General features: G+C 52.9%; 7 protein-coding genes across 7 annotated transcripts; 3 read left to right on the plus strand and 4 right to left on the minus strand.

Moving 5' to 3' along the window:
* Positions 1 to 55: 55 nt before the first annotated feature.
* EI97DRAFT_460361 (leucyl-tRNA synthetase) lies at positions 56 to 2,957 on the minus strand (the record flags this gene model as incomplete). The annotated part of the gene is made up of 2 exons (XM_033801109.1): positions 56 to 2,656; positions 2,706 to 2,957. 2 exons carry the CDS (start codon positions 2,955 to 2,957, stop codon positions 56 to 58), a joined length of 2,853 nt encoding a protein of 950 aa, XP_033651775.1.
* Positions 2,958 to 3,620: 663 nt separating this feature from the next.
* On the plus strand, positions 3,621 to 5,751 carry EI97DRAFT_435332 (uncharacterized protein). Its single transcript, XM_033798833.1, has one exon. The coding sequence runs from the start codon at positions 3,804 to 3,806 to the stop codon at positions 5,697 to 5,699; it is 1,896 nt and encodes a 631-aa protein (XP_033651776.1). The 5' UTR covers positions 3,621 to 3,803; the 3' UTR covers positions 5,700 to 5,751.
* A 393-nt stretch (positions 5,752 to 6,144) lies between these two features.
* On the minus strand, positions 6,145 to 8,998 carry EI97DRAFT_422733 (homoaconitase). Its single transcript, XM_033797096.1, has 2 exons — positions 8,924 to 8,998; positions 6,145 to 8,852 (listed from the first exon to the last, which is right to left on the minus strand). The coding sequence occupies exons 1-2, from the start codon at positions 8,972 to 8,974 to the stop codon at positions 6,456 to 6,458; spliced, it is 2,448 nt and encodes an 815-aa protein (XP_033651777.1). The 5' UTR covers positions 8,975 to 8,998; the 3' UTR covers positions 6,145 to 6,455.
* Positions 8,999 to 9,370: 372 nt separating this feature from the next.
* Positions 9,371 to 11,280, plus strand: EI97DRAFT_131810 (phosphoserine aminotransferase). Its single transcript, XM_033793124.1, has 2 exons — positions 9,371 to 10,663; positions 10,894 to 11,280. Exons 1-2 carry the CDS (start codon positions 9,457 to 9,459, stop codon positions 10,959 to 10,961), a joined length of 1,275 nt encoding a protein of 424 aa, XP_033651778.1. The 5' UTR covers positions 9,371 to 9,456; the 3' UTR covers positions 10,962 to 11,280.
* Positions 11,281 to 12,740: 1,460 nt separating this feature from the next.
* EI97DRAFT_131813 (uncharacterized protein) lies at positions 12,741 to 15,343 on the plus strand. The gene is made up of 4 exons (XM_033793125.1): positions 12,741 to 13,213; positions 13,261 to 13,424; positions 13,470 to 13,846; positions 13,895 to 15,343. The coding sequence occupies exons 1-4, from the start codon at positions 12,951 to 12,953 to the stop codon at positions 15,230 to 15,232; spliced, it is 2,142 nt and encodes a 713-aa protein (XP_033651779.1). The 5' UTR covers positions 12,741 to 12,950; the 3' UTR covers positions 15,233 to 15,343.
* Positions 15,344 to 16,841: 1,498 nt separating this feature from the next.
* Positions 16,842 to 18,746, minus strand: EI97DRAFT_435336 (uncharacterized protein). The gene is made up of 3 exons (XM_033798834.1): positions 18,228 to 18,746; positions 17,176 to 18,175; positions 16,842 to 17,079 (listed from the first exon to the last, which is right to left on the minus strand). The coding sequence occupies exons 1-3, from the start codon at positions 18,692 to 18,694 to the stop codon at positions 17,035 to 17,037; spliced, it is 1,512 nt and encodes a 503-aa protein (XP_033651780.1). The 5' UTR covers positions 18,695 to 18,746; the 3' UTR covers positions 16,842 to 17,034.
* A 694-nt stretch (positions 18,747 to 19,440) lies between these two features.
* On the minus strand, positions 19,441 to 22,041 carry EI97DRAFT_479004 (geranylgeranyl pyrophosphate synthase; the record flags this gene model as incomplete). The annotated part of the gene is made up of 9 exons (XM_033801998.1): positions 19,441 to 19,892; positions 19,966 to 20,013; positions 20,059 to 20,160; positions 20,215 to 20,375; positions 20,433 to 20,587; positions 20,635 to 21,319; positions 21,370 to 21,611; positions 21,665 to 21,705; positions 21,756 to 22,041. 9 exons carry the CDS (start codon positions 22,039 to 22,041, stop codon positions 19,441 to 19,443), a joined length of 2,172 nt encoding a protein of 723 aa, XP_033651781.1.
* Positions 22,042 to 22,354: the final 313 nt, after the last annotated feature.

Raw genomic sequence — 22,354 nt, forward strand, 5'->3', positions numbered from 1 at the left:
ATTCAACCCAGCATGAGCAAGGACTACTGTACATATGCTACAATTACAGAGACATTCAATCGGCAAACTCATCCCCCCAACGGGACCTCTTCCACTCCGGGCCCACGACATTAATCAGCCTCCCCTTCTCCGGCACCACCACCGACCACCCCTTTGGCAAAACCACCCCGGACCTCCCCACCACCACCCCCTCCGTCTCCCCAGCCAACTTCCACAGCTTCCCTTTCCCCTCCTCCAACCACTCCCTCCCCTCCTCCGTCTCCCCAATTTTCTGCAGCACAAAGTCCGTAATCTCATCCTTCTTATAGTACCTCATCCTATCCGACACGGGCGGAATCCCAGTTACGAATTTCTTCTTCCCATTGACGGCGAACACGCACTGTACCTTCAACCTGAGACGACTCGCACCCTCGAGATCGGCCTTGGGGAACCCGAACGCGAAAATCGATCGGACAGTGCTGCCGAAGTGCCTCAGCGGATGCCTAGGAGAACCCGCCACCTTCTTCCCCGTTGTGGTATGCAAAACATTCCACGCTTCTTCGGCGGTGGCGGGCGCAATCGGCGCCAACATCCGCAGCAAGTGGCACACGGCGTACCACTGCAGGTACGATACGGTGCGAGACGTGTGCGGCGTGTCCCAGATGGTGTTGGTGAGGGTCATGAGGTCGCTGATAATGGTATTGAGGGAGATGGTTTCGGCGTAGGACTTGGTAACCGAGGCAATCGTTTCCTGGGTTTTGTGCCAGAGCAGCCTTTCCGTGTGGGCAAGGGTGTGGATGAATTCGGCGCCGGGGAGCGTCGGATCCGCCTTAATGCGGACAAGGTCGCGGTGTTGGATGCGGAGAAGGTCGCTTTGTTGAAGGTGGAGGAGGATTTTGTTTAGGGGAGCATCGAGGTCGTTGGGGGAGGTGAACCTTTCGAGAATAGTCACGGGCATCCAAAAGGCCGTGGATAGCCGGAGCACGCGCGTAAGCCAGCGCTCGACTCCGGTGATTTTCGTCTCGTCCCACTCGAGCACATCGCCGACGGGGGCTTGGAAGAGCATGTGCGCGCGGGTGACGTCCGCGCCGTAGGTTGCAATGGTTTGGCCCGGGTCCACACCGTTGTGCTTGCTCTTTGACATCTTCTCAAAACTGACGCGGGCAGGCTCTCTGGTGGCCCGGATGATGGGATTGGCGGGCTTGCTGAGGTCGACTTCGTCCGGCTTGAGGAAGCGGCCCGTTGCCGGGTCCGAGTACGTCTTGCCGTGGACCATTCCCTGGGTTACCAGGCGTTTGAAGGGTTCTCCCAGGACCTTCTTGCCTGCAGGCCACAGCTCAGTAGTCGCTAGGAATTTGGAGATGAAGCGGGCGTAGAGAAGGTGTAGGATAGCGTGTTCGACGCCGCCAATGTAGACGTCGACCGGCATGTGTTTTTCTGCTTGCTTGGGATCCACGGGTTTGGATTCAAGTCGAGGGCTCAGGAACCGGAAAAAGTACCAAGACGAATCCATGAAGGTATCCATCGTGTCCGTTTCTCGTTCGGCAGCCGATCCGCAGCTAGGACAGGTCGTCTTCTTCCAGGTTGGATGTTCGGCGAGCGGATTGCCTGTCTTTCCTAAGAAATAGGCATCATCCAGCTCTGGGAGACGCACCGGTAGGTCCTGTGCGGGAACTGGGACAGGTCCGCACGAGCCGCAATGAATGATTGGGATAGGGGTGCCCCAATATCGTTGCCGACTGATTAGCCAGTCTCGCAGGCGCCAGTTTTCCTTCTTCTCGGCCGCCATGTCAGGCTTGCTTAGAATGGCTTCGACGGCTTCTTCGGACGTGAGGCCGCCAAAGCCTGGTATATCGTCTGCGACATAGCCCTTCTCCAGCAATGGCTTGTCGGAAACACTTCCAGGGGCAGGGAGTGTTACCGGTGAGCCCTTCTCTGGGAATACCACATGACGGACAGGAGAGTCGGGAGCATTCACTCTCCAAAACGCGTGGTCGCGGTTGTCGTGTCCCGGTACTCCCATGACTGCACCAGATCCGTAGTCCGCCAGAACATAGGGAGCGACATAAATTGGAATTTCTTCATCAAATCCTTGCGCAACCTTGGCCAATGGATTGCGTGCTGTTATACCACGAAGTAGGTAGCCAGCTTTCGAGTCGGGAGCAAGGTGTTCGGCGCCAGCGAGGAACTCACGTAATGAACTGTCCTGCCTAGCCGCCGCTTGAACAATGGGATGAGTGAGTGACAGGGCAATGTACTGGACGCCAAAGAGTGTATCGGCTCGAGTCGTAAAGACCTCAATGGATTGCGTTTGATCGTTTGATGTGACATCAAAGCGAAGCTTCGTACCCTCAGAGCGCCCAATCCAGTTCCTCTGCATGGCAACCACTCTTTCCGGCCAGTTTCCGTCCTTGGCCAGGGCATCCAGGTCTTTTAGCAATGGCTCTTGAAACTCCTTGATCTTGAGGAACCACTGCTTGAGCATCTTCTTCTCAACCTTTGCGCCCGATCTCCACGAGCAGCCGTTCGCATCGACCTGCTCATTTGCAAGTACGGTACGGTCGACGGGATCGTAGTTCACCAGCGATTCTGCCTGGTAGGCGAGCCCACGTTTGAAGAACCGGAGGAAAATGACCTGGGTATGCTTGTAGAATTCCGGGTCACAGGTTGCGATTTCCTACGAGACGTCAATCATCACAGCCAACCCCAACGGAAACCCAGCCTACCCTATCCCAATCCCACCGACCCCCCATGGCCTCCATCTGCTTCTTCATGGTGCTAATGTTCTGGCGGGTCCAAGTCTCGGGATGGATTCCACGCTCCAGCGCTGCATTCTCTGCGGGAAGGCCGAAAGCATCCCATCCGATGGGATGGATAACATGGCGACCTTGCATCTGATGGAACCGCGCCAGGACATCGGAGATGGTGTACACTCGGAGGTGGCCGAGATGGAGGGTGCCCGAGGGATAGGGAAACATGGGAAGAATATATGCTGTTTTTCCCCCCGGCTTGGGCGCTCCTGACGCAGGAAGGTCATTCTGAAAGGCACTGTTTCCCCTCCATTTTGCATCCAGTGCCGGAAAATCGACCGTTACATTCTTCTTCCGCAGCCTGGCATGGTGGGAGAAGCAGCGCTGTGGAGGCGGCCGACAGAGGGCGTGATGCCATCCGACGCGGGCCAAGTGGAAGCGTCGCATCACCGGATGATGCCCATGCGTTTTTGCAGGACGGTACACAACCCTTAAAAGTTAACGAGTGAATGGTGAATAGTTCTACAATTGATGTCTTTTTCCAAGTCACGTTTTCAGAGTCGCAGCTTCGAACGCTAACCGAGCCTGGTATCGATAGGGGAAGAATGTTGTCCAGGGCTCTAAGCACAAAGAAAACTCGACCTTGAATAAATAAATACCTTTTGAGATCCGCTTCACATCCTATATCAGAAAACCACCTGCATGATTGATCATTCACTTCAATTTGCGTCCTGCGAAGCGACTTTTCCTTGCGGATCTACATCATGCCAGTGTATAGAATTTTGTAATTATCGTCGAAACTGGTTAGCGCTATCTGAAAACCAATCACAATCTTCCAAGTCCGTCTGTAAACATCACCACGCAGTTACGGGGTCCGCCTTATTCTTATTACCCAAGTAGCTATCTACCCCAGATTCTTGCAACCCTCCTTCAGCAAACAGTCGACATAGGGGCAATTACCCACTCCTCAGTTCTGCACACCAAATCTGGACAGCGCCCTGCTATCGCGGCTGCCCATGGCGCACTCTTCACGGAAAATCAGGTAGCTTCAACCTCCAACACCTCCGCAACCTCATGGCCGGCCGCTATTCCAACCTCCCACCCCCAGCGGCACGCGACTCTCTGGAGCTAGCCTCTCTGGCCTCCTCCACGCCTCACTCGCGGCGAAGCTCCATATCCTCCGGCTCCGCCGCCGCGTCTTCCAGAGGACTTTCCTTTGACGACGAAGACCCCCTCTCCGCGCTCAATCCGGCCGCCCATGGCGCCGACGACAACCGCCCGCGGCATAACCGCTCCTATAGCGTATCGTCCGCCTTTGATTTTGCGCCCAATCTGTTTCCGCTCTCAAGTACGGCACAAGGATATACTGCGCTGGGCGCACCGTCAAATCCCGCTCTAGACCCCTCGAATGTGCTCAATGGGGCTTCGTTGGAGAAGAATAAGAGCTTGACATATCTGAATGGATTGTCCCTCGTAGTGGGACTGATAATAGGGAGTGGAATCTTCTCCTCCCCGTCGCAGGTGAACAGGAATGCTGGGTCCCCAGGGGCAGCGCTCATCGTATGGGTGGTTGCTGGCATTCTGGCTTGGACGGGTGCAGCAAGCTACGCGGAGCTCGGAGGAGCCATTCCCCTGAATGGCGGAGCGCAGGTCTACCTGTCCAAGATCTTTGGGGAATGGGCCGGTTTCCTCTTCACCTGGTGTGCCGTGTGCGTCCTGAAGCCAGGATCCGCCGCCATCATTGCCATCATCTTTGGAGAATACATTGTTCGCGCCTTCGTTGGAGCGGACGCCGCAGTATCCACCGTCTGGCTGGACAAGGGCGTTGCAATAGTCGGCCTGGTCATCGTCACCCTCCTCAACTGCGTTTCCACCAAGCTCGGCACCCGGAGTGCCGACGTTTTCATGTTCATGAAATTCATCGCCCTTCTCGGCGTCACCGTCGTCGGCATCGTCGTAGCAGTAACGGGCTTCTCCTACAAGGGCCCCGCAAGCGACGACTGGAAGAAACAGGGCTGGTTCGAGGGCACCAACACCAACATCAGCAATTGGGCCGTTGCCCTCTACGCTGGTCTCTGGGCGTTTGATGGCTGGGACAATGTGAACTACGTGACGGCCGAGTTCAAGAATCCCAGCCGCGACCTCCCACGCGTGATCCACACGTCGCTCCCGCTGGTAATCATGTGCTACCTCCTTGCCAACATATCCTACTTTCTCGTCCTCCCGGCCTCCGTCATCGAGTCCTCCAACACTGTCGCCGTGGCTTTTGGATCCCAAGTCTTCGGCCCCATAGGCTCCCTCATCCTCGCCCTCTTCGTCTCGGGATCCTGCTTCGGCGCCCTCAACGCCACCACCTTCACCTCTGGCCGTCTCGTCTACGCCGCGGGCAAAGAAGGCTACCTCCCCTCCCTCTTCGGCAACATTGGCTTCGGCAAATCCCACCGCGCCATCCGGCTGCACACGCTCAACGCCTCGACGGCGCCCAAATCCGCATTCTCCAAGAAAATGATAAACTGGTTCGCCGACCCGGACGCAGGCTTCTTCTTCACCCCCATCTCCGCCATGCTGCTCAACGCCCTCCTCACCGCCATCTACATCGCCATCGGCAGCTTCGACACCTTAGTCACCTTCTACGGCGTAGCGGGCTATTCGTTTTATTTCCTCGCCGTCCTCGGCCTCATCGTCTTGCGCGTCAAGGAACCGCAGTTGGAGAGGCCGTACAGGACGTGGATCACCACGCCCATTATTTTCTGCTGCGTCAGCCTGTTTTTGTTGAGTCGGGCCGTGTTTGCCGAGCCCGTGCAGACGCTCGCTGTGCTGGGGTTCATGGCGGTGGGGTTGGTGGTGTGGTTTGCGTGGGTGGGGAGGAGGAGGGGCGTGGAGAAGGCGAGGTTTAGGAGGGTGGGCGCCGAGGCGGATGGGGGGAGTGAGAAGGTCGGGTGGAGGTTTTGGAAGAGGTGGAGGGGGTGATGAAGGGAGTAAGATTGTTTGCCTTGAAGGGTATTTGTTTAGTAATTCCAAGGGTTGATGTGTTGTATAGAGCCACAGCTGTTTGTCGAAGTCATGATTGAGTGTTACTTTTTGTGGCTCTTTAGAGTGTTGTGCTCCCAGTGCTCGTTGTCTAGAAATGGGTTTGTTGGGTATGTGTAGCTACCCAGCAACTTCTCCTCGCAGGGGCATTTTCGACTAGAGGCACGGTTGCGGTCGTGAACGGGGATCATATAACCAGAGATGAACAAATAGACAGTGATATAGGAGATAGTTCTTCGTTCAATAGTTGTAGGTGTTTCATTTCCTGTCAACAATCCAGTTTCGCGGCTTGCGTATCAGACATGTAATGCCGATCGTACTTCTGCAAAAAGGTTCATAGTAGTAACATATCCCACGTATATACCTTTTCCAAGCCATATTCAACCAGCATTTTAACACCTCTAAAGCCCTATTCCTTTAATAGTTCATCATATATTTCTTCTCATCTCCCGCTCTCTACACAACTCACTCCTCGCTCTAACGGAACAGAGCGCAGATACCTATAGCCATGCTGGCTTTCCCCATGAGCAATCTACAGTATACCAATGCAGCGCTTCGCCACGCATTTCGCCAAAAGCAAGGTATAATACAAGATTCAAACCAAACCACCGATCCCAAAAAGCGTGACATATAAACGCCATGCCCATGCAAATGTACACATTTTCCTCTTCCACCCATCAAATGTCACCTCCCCGCCTACAACGTCTTGCCCTTACCAATCTCCTTCTTGACCCAGCTCTCCAACCCACCCAGCGCAATAATCTCCTGCACATTCGGCGGCAGCTCTCCCACCTTGACACTCCACTTCTCCCCATCCGGTCCCTCCTGCACCGAAACCGTGCTACGCCGCACATCCCACTCGAGCGTCCACCCTGTCCTCCTCGTAAGCTGCTTCGCCTGCGCCGGCGTCGGGGCGAACACCTCGCGCAGCCTCTTCGCCAGCTTGGGCACCTCCACCCCCATCAAAGCATTGTTAATGCTATTCCTGCTGAAAATGTTGCCGAAGCTGCCCGCCACCACGAGCGGGATGCCCTTGGCCAGGATCGCCGTAGCAGCCTGCTCGCGACTGCTGCCGCAGCCAAAGTTGAATCCAGACACGAGGATATCGCCCGCTTTGGCGACGGAGCCGAAACTCGGATCGTAGTTCTCCATGCAGACTTCGGCCATTTTGTCGCGCGAGACGTCGTCCTGGTACGTGTACTTGCCCGGGTAGATGCCGTCGGTGTTGATGTTGTCGGCGTCGCAGAAGACGATTTCGCCGCTGATCTTCTCGGGGAAGCCGGGGAGGACTTCGGTGAGAGTCTCGGAATCTGTGTTTGAAGGATTGGCCGACTGGGGTGTTGAGGACGACTCCTTCTCAGCCGATTCAATCATAGACTCGGCCTGGCTAATCACCTTCTCTAGCAGTCCTTCAATGGTCATCATGCGGTCTTCCTCGGGGATGCCGTCGCCCTCGCCGCGGCGAACGCCAGCGTAGTTGGCGGGCGCCTCGTACCATCCTGGTCCGGAGATCTTCCCGGACAGGGCGCTTGCGGCTACGACTTCAGGGCTCGCCAGATAGGCCTTTGCATCGGGAGAGCCCATACGGCCCTTGAAGTTGCGGTTGCTGGCACTGATACCGACCTCTCCAGGTTCCAACAGACCAGTGCCTAGACCGATACACGGACCGCATCCAGAAGGAAGGGGTTGCGCACCCGCATCGAGGAGTGTCTGCCAGTCGCCTTGTTCTTCGGCGACGCGTTGCTCAGGAATGGACGCAGCAGCAATGTAGAACTTGACGTTGTCCGCAATTTGGGGAATCTTTCCTCCATTTGCTGCAGCGGCATCCTTGAAGACTTTGGCAGCAGCTGCAATGTCCGACGCGCGCGAGTTTGTGCAAGAGACGAGGTACGCCTTGTTGATCTTGATGTCCTGGCTTTCGAGCTCGGGGAGTGGAGTTGCGACCTTGACCGAGTTGGGACCAGAGACGTAGGGTGAGAGCGTGGACAAGTCGAGGAACAGCTCCTTTGCATAAACAGCTCCCTTGTCAGCGGACAGGGCAGGCTGGAAAATGGGTCCCGTCTGGCGCCCCGAGATTCCAGTGTCCACAAAGAGCTCGTCGATGCGCTTGTGCAGAAACTGCTTCTCATGCAAGTCCTTGTAATCGCTCTTGCCGCCAAACATGGCTGCATCAGTGGCCTTCATCCTCAACCAGCCGTGGAGAACGGAGTCGATGGGAAACAGTCCAGTCAAAGCACCCCACTCGGTCGTCATGTTCGCAATGGCCAGACGGTCATCAACGGAGATGCTACGGAGTGTTTCGTCGCTTCCAGTGAACTCAATGGCGTGGTTCAATACCTCGTCCTTATTGAACAAGCCGGCCAATGCTACAATGACGTCTTTTCCAGTCACACCTTTGGGCAGTGTTCCTCTGAGATTGACCTTTGCGACCGGAGGAATCTGCCACCAAGTCTTGCCAGTGGCCCAGATGCTTGCGGCATCCGTCCGCACAACCGGAGTTCCCAAGCATCCAATACCACCATACATGTTCGAGTGACTGTCCGAAGCCACGGCAAGAGTACCTGGCCATGCGTAGCCTTCTTCCACCATGATCTGATGTCCAATACCGCGCCCAGCAGGATAGAAGACGACTCCCTGGCTCTTGGCAAACTCCTCGATTTGGTTGTACTTCTTCAGATTCTTCTCAGACTTGTTCTGCACATCGTGGTCAAGCGTCATGACAATCTGCGAAGGGTCGTTGATCTTGGTGGCGCCAATGGACATGAACTTGAGGGCGACGGGCCATGAATTATCATGCGTCATGCACTTGTGGGGTTGCAGTGTGACATAGTCGCCGGATCGCAGGACCTTGCCTTCGGGGACGCCAACAGCATACCGTTGTACAATCTTCTCAGTGAGTGTCTGGGGGGTCTTGGCCGATTTTTGCTGAAGAGCGGAGAGGAAATTGGCCGCGGGGCCCTCTTTCATGGACGGGAAAACATCAGCGGCGGCAGCAGCCTCCTTTCTCCAGGGCGTGGAGGTGCTGAAGGCCCGGTGCACAGCACTGCTGCGCGGGAATTGGGCCGAGGCGCATAGAGGTCGACTGAGTGGCGCCTGCACAAAACCCAGATATTAGAACCGAACGACAAGGCAATTTGGAGGCCGTAGGGGAATTGGCAACTTACCAAGATTTGTCTCCGGCCCAGAAGCCTCGCGGCTCGCAGTGACATGGCCATGATTGTCGGAACAGGCAACTGGTGATGCACCCATTCGACTCAGTAAATGGTGTTGAGGTCTGAAAGTTTCCTGCTGACTAAGCTCTGTGCCGACTTCGGGCGGTCATCAGAATGCAGGGGCTGCGATTGGACGAGATGGGACAACTCGCAAAGAGTACTCCGGTCTGTTTGCAATTCACTTCAGCTTGGAGAGAGATCATGTGCAGCGACAGGAAATGTGCACGCGCCTATACATTGCTTTTTACGACATGTCGCATCGGACTGGAATATGGGCTTCGATCCGAAATCGGGAGGGGCGGGTTGCTGGTGAAATGTCGGCCCCTCCAGGATTATAGTAGAGGAGTCATTCAAAGGCGTAGTCACGGCGGTTTTGCAAACTCTCTCCGAACAAGACCCTTGATAAATTCAAGAACAAAAAAAACCCCATCCACTTGCACATCAAGCTGCTTGAATTGGCACTTTTTCCGAGCTGTCCAGTCAAGATGGTTAACCGTTCAGATGTCCATTACTTTGGAGCTGGCCCCGCACCCCTCCCCACCGCAGTCTTAGAGAAGGCCTCCCAGGTACTCCTCAACTACAAGGACAAAGGAATTGGCCTCTGCGAAATCTCCCATAGATCGCCTGAGGCTAACGAAATCCTCGCCGACACCAAACAAGCCCTCTCGACACTCCTCGACATTCCCGATGACTACGACATCCTCTTCCTCCAGAGCGGTGGAAGCGGCGAGTTCAGTGCCACGGTATACAACCTGGTCTCTGTATGGGTTGAGAAGAAGCGGGCAGAGATTGCAAACGAGGTGGGAGACAACAAGGACGAGGTCTTGAAGCGCCTGCGCAAGGTGGTCGACGAGGAGTTGAAGCTCGACTATCTCGTCACCGGCTCCTGGTCGAAGAAGGCCTCGGAGGAAGCTGCCCGTCTGGTCGGCTCCAAGCACGTCAATGTCGCGCTGGATGCTCGCAAGGCCAATGACGGAAAGTTTGGCAAAATCCCTCCCGAGAGCGAATGGAATCTCACTCCTCGAAAGAATGGAGGGCCTGCCTTTGTGTACTTTTGCGACAACGAGACCGTGGACGGCGTCGAGTTCCCAGCCTTCCCCAAGAGCCTGGAGGGAGAGGATGCCCCTCTCGTTTGCGCCGACATGTCGTCCAACTTCATTTCCCGCAAAGTGGACGTGCGAAAGTATGCCATCATCTTTGGCGGCGCCCAGAAGAATATTGGCAATACCGGCATCGCAATCGTCATAATTCGCAAGTCACTACTCCCACCGCAGTCTCAGCATGCCTCGCCCGAGCTGTTGAGGGAGCTCAACCTCCCGGTGGGCCCCATCGTCTTGGACTATCCGACAATCGCGAAGAACAACTCGCTCTACAACACCCTGCCCATATTCGACGTGTGGGTGGCTGGCCAGGTCATGGCTGGCCTAGTGAATACCTATGGTATCAAGAGGATTGGCGGTCAGGAGGAGATCTCTAATGAGAAGGCTCGCCTCATCTATGGTGCCCTTGACAAGTATCCGGACGTGTACCGGGTGGTTCCGGACAAGAGCGTCCGTAGCAGGATGAACATTTGCTTTAGGGTGCATGGTGGTGATGCTGACAAGGAGAAGGCTTTCCTTGCGGGAGCTGAGAAGAAGGGCCTATTAGGCTTGAAGGGGCATCGCAGCGTGGGTGGTATACGGGCAAGTAATTGTAAGTACCCTATAATCTGCTCTGATAATGCGGCGGACGTAGGACAAGATGCGCGCCGATGCATTGTACAGGTACCTCTGCATGTTATATGTGCAGGCCGCTCGGAAAGGGTCCTGTACCCCCCACTCCATGCAAGCTTCTTGGACGCATCTCATCCGATCCGAACGGGATCATGCTCGAACATACTGACCACTCTGAACACACCTCGCTAACTTATTTTTGTGCTACAGATAATGCGGTCTCCCTTGAGGGTGCAAAGCGGCTGGTTGCTTACCTGGAGGAGTATGCCACAGCATAATGGCATGATAGGTGGCGGTCTGCAGTTCCTAGGAACATGCGTTCACAAATTCAAAAGCTTCTCGTCACATCCGCTCATTGTCCTACGCTATGGCGCACCCTGCTTCTCTGAAGCCTCATTCAACATGATACCCTCCGGCATTGAGCCAGACGCTCTAGTCGACCTTATTCGACCAAATACACCTGTCTTATCAGATTTTCCATCTCCCATTTGCCCACATGTGTGCAGACGACAAACTTGACGAGGTCCTTCGAAAAGGTCCGAAATTGGTACAGCACTGATCAACCGCTCGACCAAAGGCTGGAACGTCCGGGTTGACTGGACCGGCGCAGGCGAGCGTTCTGGAAAAGCGCTCCGGTCACACTACTTCGTGTGGCTTGAACTGCTCTCACCGTATCCTTGGGGCGATCAAGTCCTACTACCCAGGCGCCACGCGGGGTCAAGAGGGTCCGGCTCAGGTTCCGGAACCATGACGGAAGCAACGTGAGACGCGACAAGTTAGAAGAGGGGCGTTAAAAGCAACCAGTGTGCGCAAGTGGCTTCACCCCAGCAGCCATCGGGTTAGTGACTCTTGGTTTTGTACGTTCACTTCCATCTGCTCAACTGTGCCCATGACGCCCCCAAAGACGCCTTGAGTATGCTCAGGGTGTCTACTAGAACGGAGGTTGAGAAGGCAAGTGGCACACCTACCCGCCTTTTCGTAGGCGCCTTTGAATGCATTGACACTCCGTCCTCTCTTGTGTGGCGTTCTATGCGTAGGTGTTCGAAAGGGGGCCGAGCCAAACAGGCAAAAGCCTTTTGTATGGATTCAATCTGCCCTCAAAACGCCTCCAGGCATGCCAGCCATGTATCTACTAACCACTGTTCATAAAAAGACGACGCCAATCGATCAACAGAGCCCTGGAGACATCTTTCAGTGATTCATTCTCCTCGCTTGCTTAGACCAAAAGGGCTTAGCGCTTCCCTCTTCCGAGTTAGCTCAGTGTCTATTTCAACCTCATGCCATGCGGTCGACAACCTTCCCTCTCCCTCCCTAGATCCGTCCCTCACCTCTCTTATGCGTGGCTATCCTAAGGTCCCAAGGTCGCCCCTCAGGCATCCCCGTTCGTCACGGCGACTCGGAAAACCCCGAGGTGGGAATCTGGAGGTGGTCGTGTCTCAGAGACCCCCGAAGCGAGGATCTGCGGCACACCTCATCCATCAACCGTCTGATCTCAACCCCCATCCAGCCCCCCACCTCACCACTACGAGCAGTTCTCCTCGTACCATGAAGCTCCGCCACGGAGTCCAAGGAGAATGGTAGGGGGATCCTGTCTTGCCCAGCACAGGAAACGAAACCTTTCGTTTTTGAGGAATCGATCTGGTCATGAGCTATGTGTAAAGGTGAAGTGGAATACCTGTGCCGTGTCTAGAGCCATCTTCTGTCGAGTTTTTCTTTCGTCGTGGAAGGCCGGCTTGTTGCTAATAGTAGTTCGCGTCGCTAAGCACGGCCAATCTCACGTTTTCGTTGCGGTTGAGAGGGCCTCGGCGCCGTGGTGGTTGAACGGGTATGCTCTTTCCGCTGCCTAGACTACGGCCTGCATGATGTTGAAACCTCATATCGTCCTAGCGTATTTCGTAACGGCCTCCAGTATGACCGATTATGGTCCCTGCCGCTGCGGACCCTTCGCTGAAGGGAATAACTGGCGCCTCAGGACCGCTGTCTCGAAACCGTGCGCTTCTCATTGCTAAACATGACCTCCTCATATACGATTTGACGTCTCATACCGGTCTCCTGGCACATCGCTTCATGCCCACGCTCTTTTTCCCCATACTTTCTCACTGCTGGCAGGTTCAGGCAACATTTGACTGGAGCTGGACAGGCGACGCTCTCTTGTTCATCCTCAGTCGTTCTTTCGTCTCCATGAATTCCTAGACTCATTCTTTTAGCCGTGCTGGTCACCAGCGAGACTCGTCTCTTCTTTATAGTTCTTCACGGTATCTACCACGATGGGAGGATGGGTGCCTCAATTCCTCCAGCTCGAGGCTCGGGCACACTTCAATATGACGCTCAACGCATCGGCCGTTCGAGAGGAGCCCTGGACTACAAGACAGAATCTCATATTTGAGCTCAAGCTGCAACAGGTGCAGACTTTGCGGACGATGCACCTGACAGTGGGCTGCTTCAGTCTGGCCGTCGCGTTGTTGACCATCAAACTCATCATCCAAGATGCTCGGAGAGTGGCCAAACTGCATGTCCCTCTGCGAAAGACGTAAGCATTCGGCCACATTGAGCGATTCCGTACTGACCCGCGCTCAGCCGCCTCAAGTTCCTCCAAAGCGTCCATCCCGCCGAGATCTTCCCGCTCGTACTGGCTTGCGGTGCGGCTATACAACAAATAATCTTTGTATCAGTGCAGGCCACATCCCTCCATAAAATACTCTCCAACCGGTGTCGAGGAATCGCCATGGTTACCTTTCCAGGTATGCTTGACCAGCCCTCTTGCAGGATTGAACTAACACTCGTAGCAATCTTCCTCACCGGATACATTAATTTGGCCTTTGGTTTCGAAATCGCGTTGCGGGCTTTCAAGCGTGAGCGATTCGCGCCCCGAGGAAAGTGGGCGACCTCGAGCTGCATAGCCGTAGTGGCGTTTCTGACCCTCATAACTTGGATACCGACGGTGGCCTGGCCAATGTACAACAGATGCCTTGGAAGCCTGATTTGGTTTTCAGTTCGTTATGAGACCATTGCTATCGCCATTCTCAGCATCTTGGTCTTCTGCTTGCTCGTTTTAGCGGCTTTGATTAGCACTCAGCTAATGCGAACCTCGAATGTGGATCCAAACGAGCGGATTGCCGCATCGAGGATGTGCTACTACCTTGTCATGGCCGCGGTTGTCTATGTGAGTTTATTTAGCGTAGCGCGAGAAGCATGCTAACGTCAAAACCAGTCGCTCGTCATCCCGGTAGAGGTCCAGGCTCATCGTAAAGACTTCAACAATACCCTCACGACGTCGAGAATCGCAGAAGTGGCTCTCTTCACATACGGGATACTTATCGGTTTCTTCCACCTCCTCCTTCGCGCAAACGCGACTCGCATGGTCATTAACCCAATCAACAACGGACCCTCGTATCCCTCCACAAAGAAAAAGCGTCCCAGAATCCGGCTCTTTGGTCCAAGCGACCTGGAAATGAACATCAGCGGCCCGCTCGCCCTGCAAGGTGGACGTCCCGATAGCCGGCAAGGCCTCATCGACGTGGGTCCCGAAAAAAATCGGTACGAGTTTGATCCTGCATACTTTGAGAGGCCGGAGAAACCTCTCAGCCCGGGTTCGATGAAGTCTTTCGGTTCAGTGGATCCTACCAAATGGCCACTTCCACCTGACCCCGCACCAGTCAACGAACTGCAGGGCGCGCACGACTCCATGTCCGGTCCGCACAAGCGGACCAAATCCTCCTACTCTCTTTTCCCAACCAGAGCGGAGGACATCCCGCGACTGCCGGCGACTGTCTACACCCCACCCAAGCCTGGAGCAGCGAACCGCGCCTCCAAGCTCGCACTCCGTCGCCAGACCCGCCGCAGTTCTCTAGGAGACACGAAGTCTGTGACTGACATTAGCGAGGTGTTCAACAACTCGTTCAACTTCTTCACCAAGCCCCCTTCACTCTTTTCCGGTCGCCATCGCCGTGACATGAGCACTGACAGCAGCGCGACAGTTCAAATCGGACTCCGGTTCTCCGTGGCACCCGCGACCCTCGCAGCAGCCAAGTGCACAGCGATGAACCGGCAAGTTGACGCCACAGAAAAGCGGACGTCGCCTTTACGACGAGAGGAGTCGGATTCCAGCGTAGAAACTCTAGGTCTACCCATTCAGGCTCCGTCGTCCACGTCCAATTCGTCCTCCGCAACACCTGCCGACGAGCTTAACGGCTTAGCTTTTCCACAGCCGCCTCCACCGACCGTACCGTCTAGCCAGGCACCGACCCTCCCAATATTGACCAGCGCCACATATTCCGCAGCGCGGCGGTCAAAGGTTCTCCCTCCCACACCTCGCTCAGCACGGCCCAACTCTCCTCCCGCGGCGCGAGGGCTTCCCACCAAACCCTCCCAGGGCATAAGCGGTCTGCGAATGAATCCCATCTCGCCCCCTCCAGCGCAGGCGAATTCGCATAGATCTCCAGCAGCTACGCCGCAGTCTGCAACACGATCACCCCTCGCACGTTCCCCGACAGGCGGGCGAATAGCGGGAACAATGGCGAGCAGTCCGCCGCCGAATGGCTGGATATAGGCTTGCGTCTGTGTTGGCGCAGGTCCAGGTGCGAGAGATTTTCCTTCATAGACTCACCCGGCGAGAGCCACTGTATTAGTATTCCGGCGCGGTTAGGACTGCGAATTTGGGCTGGGGATTTTTTGGGCGGCGTTTCCCCATTTCTCTCTTCGTTCGAGCATTACACATCCGCTGCACTGCCCTACACCATACCACCTTATACCACGTTCTCATCTTCGGTCCATGAGTGTCGATAAGGATACCGTTGGCCGGACACTACCCCGTACCTATTTCACCGCTCAGCTGGTAGCTGTAGCTGTTCTCGTTTCCTTGCTTTCTTCGCCCCACGTTTACATATTACGATCATGCCCTGCCCCCGCCATGTACTCTCCATTAGCCTTCCTGTCTATCTACGTATCTGTCTGGACCCGGTCCCTTGGAATAATGGGGCTGCGGGGGAGAAACCAAATCAATATTGAATCAATGGTGTTGTTGAGAGGGTTTGTTTTGCTGTTGGAGATGTTTGATTGTTTGGTGATGTCGTGTGCGTGTGTGGAAGTTGTGGTGTATAGCACACAGCGCTGCAGGCATGTGATCATATGTTTAAATTTTCAGGATATGAATCGCATCTAGGCATTCAGTCGTCTGTCAGATGAATCGGCACCACAGTGATGGTTGGTCACTAGAGATTGCCTTAATGGTCGCACTGCTGGGCGTCCTGCTGCGTTTCAATATAGCTAGCTCTACTGCCTCTCGACAAGAGAAGACTTTCACTTAAGCTATTAGGGACAGCCCACTCCAGACTACCGTAGCTAGCTAGGAAGCATCATCTTGAGTACTGTAGTGGAAGGCAGCGGGGAAGAAGCTATATATTCTGGCGGAGTTCTCCCTCATGTCCCGACCGTAGATACAGTGAGGTGTACCAACTTCTGACAATCAGAATCCATATCTGCTCCAACATCTGCCATTCGCCCTAAACGCCGCTGCCACTTTCCTGCGTTTGTCTTCGGCACGTGCAAATCCCTCATGTCCGTGATCTCCGCAATTACACTTCATCATATTTCTCGTATATAAGTTATAATTATTTCCCTTACTTTCGCCCTGAGTACAGGATAGCGAAAAAGGTCTATCGGCTTCCAAAAAGCACAGAGTCACGCAGTACTGCACCCGATTCGGCGCGGTCGACCTTTTTATTGCCATTTGGGGGGCCCTGGTTCGAGTCCTACTGTGGCCTATGATTTTCATTTTTTGGAATCTTCATGTGCCGAACACAGCGTAGCGTTGAGAGTGATACTCTCACCTCCGACTGCAATTGTAATATTAAGCAAGTAAGAGAATATTCTAATCGTATCGGGGAACTCAGATGCCTTTAGCTTGTAGTACGATAGGACAAAAACAGCATGAATATTCAGAGGTGTTGGACCTCTGCAAGTTATATAGAAAGGTCCTAACAAAGCATCTAGTTACGTGCTATGTACAGTGCTAAGTAATCTACGGGAATTACTACAAGCTATGTCTCAGTAGCCACGGGACAACCTTAAATATGAAGAAAAAAAGCCTCGTGTCTGTTATTTTAAAACTGCATTTAATGTATTTACTATATAAATTAGAGTTATTTCTATAATCATCGCCCTGAGTACAGGATAGCGAGAAAGGTCTAGTAGCTTATAAGGCAGAGTCGCGCAGGAATTGCATTGATTCGGTTGCTCGACCTTTTTGCCATTTAGACGGCGTTGGTTCAAGTGCTACTGCGTCTATAAATTCTTTTTTTTTTTTTCATATTGAGGTCTAGTCTCGTGACTTCTACAGATGTAGCAGGGTAGCTAAAGAGACTTAAGTTCCTTGATACGATTGGAGTATCCGTTTACCTGCTTAATATTAGTGTTTCAGTCGGAGGTAAGTAAGAGTATCACTCTTAACCGGTGGCACATCGGGGGCATGAGGTGCTGAGTTTCAACACTTACTATGGTACGTAGGTCGCCGCTGTCACCTGCGGATGCAGAGAGGTGAATGCTGCCCAGCAGGTTGCACACCTCGCCATAAGCTTCGATAGCACCATGAAAATTTGATTTTCTATCCTCGGCGACGGCAAAGTTTGCCGTTGCCAGCGCCTTGCGCAATATGGCGACTTTACAGTCCAGGAGCCTGACGCGTTTGAAATTTCGGATATCATCTTCTTCACTCGTTGGCTCCAATGGTCGCTTCGTGCCGATCTTCGGGTTGGCAGTTCCTTTCCCTGGTGAGGAACCTTGGACTCCTCCTCGGTGGCCACATTCCAGCTCAGCGATGCGCCGGAACCACATGCCGCAACTGTTGCAATGAACCTCTGCATCGAGGGCATTGGCAGAAGTTGCACGACATCCAGGGCAAGTACTCATCCAATCTTGTTCATTAAGCGCGCTTTCAAAGAGTAAGCTCATATTCACTCTCTGACCCGGTCGGAATGCTCGCTGCCAGGGACGCCTCTTATCAATCTCCCGGCCAGTGCCAGCTTCTTGTAACTGATACAGTTTGCTGCATACCTTGTTGGAACCCGGCATATTCTTGAACCTTGACTCGAGCACAGCTTCGAATGCGTCCCAAGAGGTGATGAATTGCAGATGCACCGGCGCTACGCGGCCAATTGCATCTTCCAGAATGAAGGGTTCTTCGATGAGTGATTTTTCCGGAGCACCCGACAGAAGCAAAGAATGGATTCTGAGGATTGCTTGGTATGTTTCCATATGCATCGTGACGATGCGGCTCATGAGAGTTTTTAGTTCAGCTGGAAGGTGGCGGAGCCAACTTAATCTAAGGGCTTGTGCAATGCTGCTAGTCATGGAAAGATTTTGTTGGACAATTCGGTTGTTCTGAGAGACTTTTTGGTCGATGGCGAGGAGAGTGGTGTCCTGTTTGGCGTCATGCGCCCGCATGGTATCGGTTATATGCTCCTTGACATTCCGCTCTTTAACATCCAATAGTTTGCTGGATTGAAACATCAGTCGCCGAGCATTGCTAATCCGATGAATGCACTCACACGCTCGCGCTGGTTAGGAGGATCTGCAAACTGGAACTCATTGCCACAACCTCTGCCCGAAATCTCTCAACGACGTCGCCCTCGTTGATACGCCATCGCATCTTGAGCACCGTGTCTTTACACGTCGCTTTCATCGACTCCAGCTTCCCCGACCCGGTTCCCTGACCAGAGAACCCTCGTTCGTACTTCTGAAGATGCCCTCGAAACTCGTTCACTATCTCTCTACACCTTTCGAGTGCTATCTTCGTCGTCTCGCACAGCGCCTGGAGCTCTAGCGTCGCATTGTTCGATTGGCGTCGCGTGAATGACTCCACTTCTAAAAAGCATCTCTCGAGAATTGATAACTCTTGCACGAGGCCTTGGTATTCGGCCTTAGAGCCTTGGGACTTTTCGAGTGCGGAGATGAGGTCTTTGACGAGGAGACATACGGCGATTATGTCGCCGACAGAGCCGAAGGTAACTGGCATTTTGTCAGAGAAATATTCATGGGGAAAAGTTATCGAGATGTGGAGGTTGCAAAGGTAGAGAGACACCTACATATCAGCGGATCCGGAAAATAGATGTGCAATCTGACCTTGGCATGCAGTTACTGGGGAACATGGCCACGTGTGGTGGCTGTGGGGGCACGCCCTCGTACTTTCCGCGTTTGCGTGACAAATTGCGTCCCCGGTTGTGGTGATTCCCATAGATTATTTAGCACTGTACATAGCACGTGATTAGCTGCTTAGTTAGGACCTTTCCGTATAACTTACGGAGGTCCAACACCTCTGAATATTCATCCTGTTTCCAAGGTTTTGTCCCATCGTACCACAAAGAGTAAATGAAAAAGTCGCGTGCACTATGACTACGTCCATTTGTCCTGCTTATGTGGGCACAATAGTATAACGTTAGGTGCGGCGACGATAAACTATGATATATCGGCTTCTCTAATGCTTAGCCCATCGATAGATGCCGTTATAATTTTTCTAGCCTGGTGATAGAAACGCATTTATGTGCACCTCACTAAGCGCCATGATACCCTGAAAAGCCGACTTTATTACAATTTCGGGGATGGACGTTGGGTCTGCAGACTAGCTCTACAGCTGTCATCTAGTTTAGGCGAATCGTAGGCCAGGTCGTAGTAGTTGATCTCGATATGTTGAACTAGAACTATAGTAATAAGATTGAAAACAAGACTTGGTAGATCGAGTACAACCAACGGATACGTATCCAGCTAAATCCATAACTTATTCAGCAGCAATCTAATCACCCAATTCTCCCTCCCCATCTCCGCTTCCAATCTTCCAACATCCACCTCAGTCTGTCCTTGCAGCCGTTCCAGCGTTTTCCGCGTATATTCCAAGCTCCCAGAAGCTTTCAACCGCTCCAAAACAATCTCTTTATGAGGCTTCGATAATCCACCCCGATCTCTCCTTTGCTGGAAAATCTCACGTATCTGCAAGTCATCCGGATTCGAATTCCACAAATGGACCAGAGGGAAGGAGAATTTGCCTTCGTCTAGATCTTCGCAGAATCCCTTTCGGCTGGAGTACTGTGTGAAGGGAGAGTTAGTCGTAGAGTGAGATAGAGGAGAGAGGCTTGGACTTGCCTCTGCGGATTGAAGGTTCTGGTAGTCGTCGCGGATTTGGAAATGGATTCCTATTAGCTCCACAAATTTTTCAATATCTACTCCGGTTCTGGTTTACGTTAGAGACCATGGGCTTTCTGAAGGTGTTGACGACCTACTTCCTTCCAGAACCACTGCTCAACATGAGTCGCGTGATTAGCCGGAACAAGCCGCCAGTTTCTAGTTTCATCAGTCCAAGTTCTCTTAGTCAGGACAAAGACGTACTCTTTGTGACCATCTCAACGTACTCATCCTCCGATGGACAACTTCCATGTCTCGTCCAGCAAAGGTCATAGCTCTGCCCAACATGAAGGTCAAGCAGGTCCCCTACGAGAAGTGAGTGAGCCTGTTAATCAGTAGATCGATTTAGCTGAAACATACCAAGAACTATGTTCGTACCATCTGGACATATTTCCCCTGCATCTTTTGCAGCTTCGATAATTGCATAGTTTGCGGAATTGATAGTTTGCGCGACACCGAAGACAGTATGTGTAGAAGGCTTGCCGCGGCGCAATTCGGAACTGTCTTCTATGTCATCGAGCCTGAATGAGAACCGTAAGCATGAGTACTCTAGCGGAACTTGTAAACGTGCGACTCACATCAAAGATGCTGAATGCAGCTTGTTGGCGACTTTCTTGATTTTGGCGACTGCTGGTTCTGGCACATCTAACCAAATATTCAAAGCGTCGATAAACGCGTCTCGAACGCCTTTCGAAGGAAGCGAGGTGATGTATTCGTAAGGCGCTTCGACGTGCTATTATTTGGTTAGTGATACATCCTGAACAGTTTATTCTTCCTTACCTTTGAACTAAGATATATCTCTTTCGACAGCTCGAATGATTCAGACGGTTTGCGCTCAGTATGTGAAATATGCGAAGAAAACGAGGATGCAGTCGATGCAGCATCCCCTGCTGATGTGTCTGACCCGTCGGAAAAAGTCGACACTGTATCTGATGAATCCCTTCTTTCGGACAGTCCACCGTTATGAGGCACTTCAACACTGCGCTCCACATTCCCAGCGGCAGGTAAATGTTTCGCCGTCAAGAGATTTTCCAGACCAGCATTGGCATCGTATCGGAATTCTGGGTGGTACCGGGGACAATTGAGGCTCCACACTATATTGCCACTGACCTTGTACGAGAGAGCCCGAAGATATCGATCCAGCTTTTCGGATATGGGCCCGTGGGTACGCTTGAGCTCTTCAATACGTTGAAGAAACTTTTGCTCGTAGGAACTTGTCGCTTTCTTCACCATATCTTTTGCAGTCTCCACGTCCACTCCATGCCACCGCATGTGCAGCCACACCGAGTTTGTCAGAGTGTCTGCTCCAGACTCTTTGAATTCTGCATATTCCCGGTCGAAAGAGAAGTAGTCATTGGCCAGACCGAGGGCTGCATAGCAGGGTTGAACTACGGGTGCAAGCTGCTGATCTTCTTCCGGGGTCAGTTGCATGCCCATGCCCCACAACATTATGGCTTCAGTCCAACTAGTGGGAAGTTAAACAATAGGCCAAAATATGCAGCTTGGTATACTTACAGAGCTCCAGTATCTATGATACGGAAGTCAACATATTCCTCCAGCGAAGCGAAATGCTTGTTTTGGTCCCGTACAGTGGTTGACAACATTTCTTTCCACACACGCATGAGACGTTCGGTGCATGCTGCGTCGGTCGATGCAAGTTTCAGCATCATTTTTGCCTCGATTTGCTTTTTGCCCAAGGCCGGGTTCGTTTTGTGAGGTCCGTTCTTCCAAGTTGGCTCATGATCTTTGCCATTTGACTGCATATTATTAGCCGGAGGATGGAGTGAAAAGAAGTGAGGATGGCACATACTGGACGTATTGTTTCTACTATGTTATCATAGAGAAACGCATCTGGGCATGTCAGCAAACTCGATACCGTGATATTTCCAAAGCTCACTCACACTCAACAACATATGCGACCATGCGTATTCGTTCCGGTAAGCATAGCGGAAAAACCACTGCAGTAAAGTTGCCATTGATGGGGTTGCAGTTGCCGAATTGTTCAACTGGTCCGATGTATTCGATCCAGTCTCGCCTTGCTTCCTGGCATCCTACATTGGCTTCGCCCTCGAACTTGTGTCTCCTTAACGTGTAGTTTTTGCAGAGCCCATGTGTGTCGTACTGAGAAAGGTCCACTGGATAGGATGTGACGTCATCCCACTGACTTGAACGGCTCTGTGCATCCATTTTGGTGGAGAAGTCTGAAGTTCCCATTCAAAATTGTATATTTGTACCCGAGGTAATCGGTATGCGCTTCTATGAGGATGAAAATTGTGCGTAATTCCAGCACTGTTCATATCTATCTTCACTGTTCTTATAACTTTCTTTGCAATGGCATGATAGGCCATCCTATCGACTGGACAGGAGGATGAAGTCATAACCTCCATCGTTACGCGCAAGCTTCAATATCGACAATAGAGCTAGTCCGGATAAGCAGATGATTTGATCTGAGAATCCACTGGCTCGCACAGTGGGTCGAATCGAACTTTGGACTTGGAAT

Source organism: Westerdykella ornata, assembly GCF_010094085.1.
Source record: "Westerdykella ornata strain CBS 379.55 unplaced genomic scaffold EI97scaffold_21, whole genome shotgun sequence".
In the NCBI taxonomy this organism is placed as follows: Eukaryota; Fungi; Ascomycota; class Dothideomycetes; order Pleosporales; family Sporormiaceae; genus Westerdykella; species Westerdykella ornata.

What these genes read in the sequence shown, in the direction of transcription:
- EI97DRAFT_435332 (XM_033798833.1), top strand. Translation starts at nt 3,804, where the DNA reads ATGGCCGGCCGCTATTCCAACCTCCCACCCCCAGCGGCACGCGACTCT.
- EI97DRAFT_422733 (XM_033797096.1), bottom strand. Translation starts at nt 8,974, where the DNA reads ATGGCCATGTCACTGCGAGCCGCGAGGCTTCTGGGCCGGAGACAAATC. An exon ending in TGGGCCGGAGACAAATCTTG is followed by an intron (nt 8,853 to 8,923) that starts GTAAGTTGCCAA and finishes GGTTTTGTGCAG; the next exon opens with GCGCCACTCAGTCGACCTCT.
- EI97DRAFT_131810 (XM_033793124.1), top strand. Translation starts at nt 9,457, where the DNA reads ATGGTTAACCGTTCAGATGTCCATTACTTTGGAGCTGGCCCCGCACCC. An exon ending in TGGTATACGGGCAAGTAATT is followed by an intron (nt 10,664 to 10,893) that starts GTAAGTACCCTA and finishes TTTGTGCTACAG; the next exon opens with ATAATGCGGTCTCCCTTGAG.
- EI97DRAFT_131813 (XM_033793125.1), top strand. Translation starts at nt 12,951, where the DNA reads ATGGGAGGATGGGTGCCTCAATTCCTCCAGCTCGAGGCTCGGGCACAC. An exon ending in CATGTCCCTCTGCGAAAGAC is followed by an intron (nt 13,214 to 13,260) that starts GTAAGCATTCGG and finishes ACCCGCGCTCAG; the next exon opens with CCGCCTCAAGTTCCTCCAAA. An exon ending in CGCCATGGTTACCTTTCCAG is followed by an intron (nt 13,425 to 13,469) that starts GTATGCTTGACC and finishes TAACACTCGTAG; the next exon opens with CAATCTTCCTCACCGGATAC.
- EI97DRAFT_435336 (XM_033798834.1), bottom strand. Translation starts at nt 18,694, where the DNA reads ATGCCAGTTACCTTCGGCTCTGTCGGCGACATAATCGCCGTATGTCTC. An exon ending in CTCCTAACCAGCGCGAGCGT is followed by an intron (nt 18,176 to 18,227) that starts GTGAGTGCATTC and finishes GTTTCAATCCAG; the next exon opens with CAAACTATTGGATGTTAAAG. An exon ending in GCGGCGACCTACGTACCATA is followed by an intron (nt 17,080 to 17,175) that starts GTAAGTGTTGAA and finishes AATATTAAGCAG; the next exon opens with GTAAACGGATACTCCAATCG.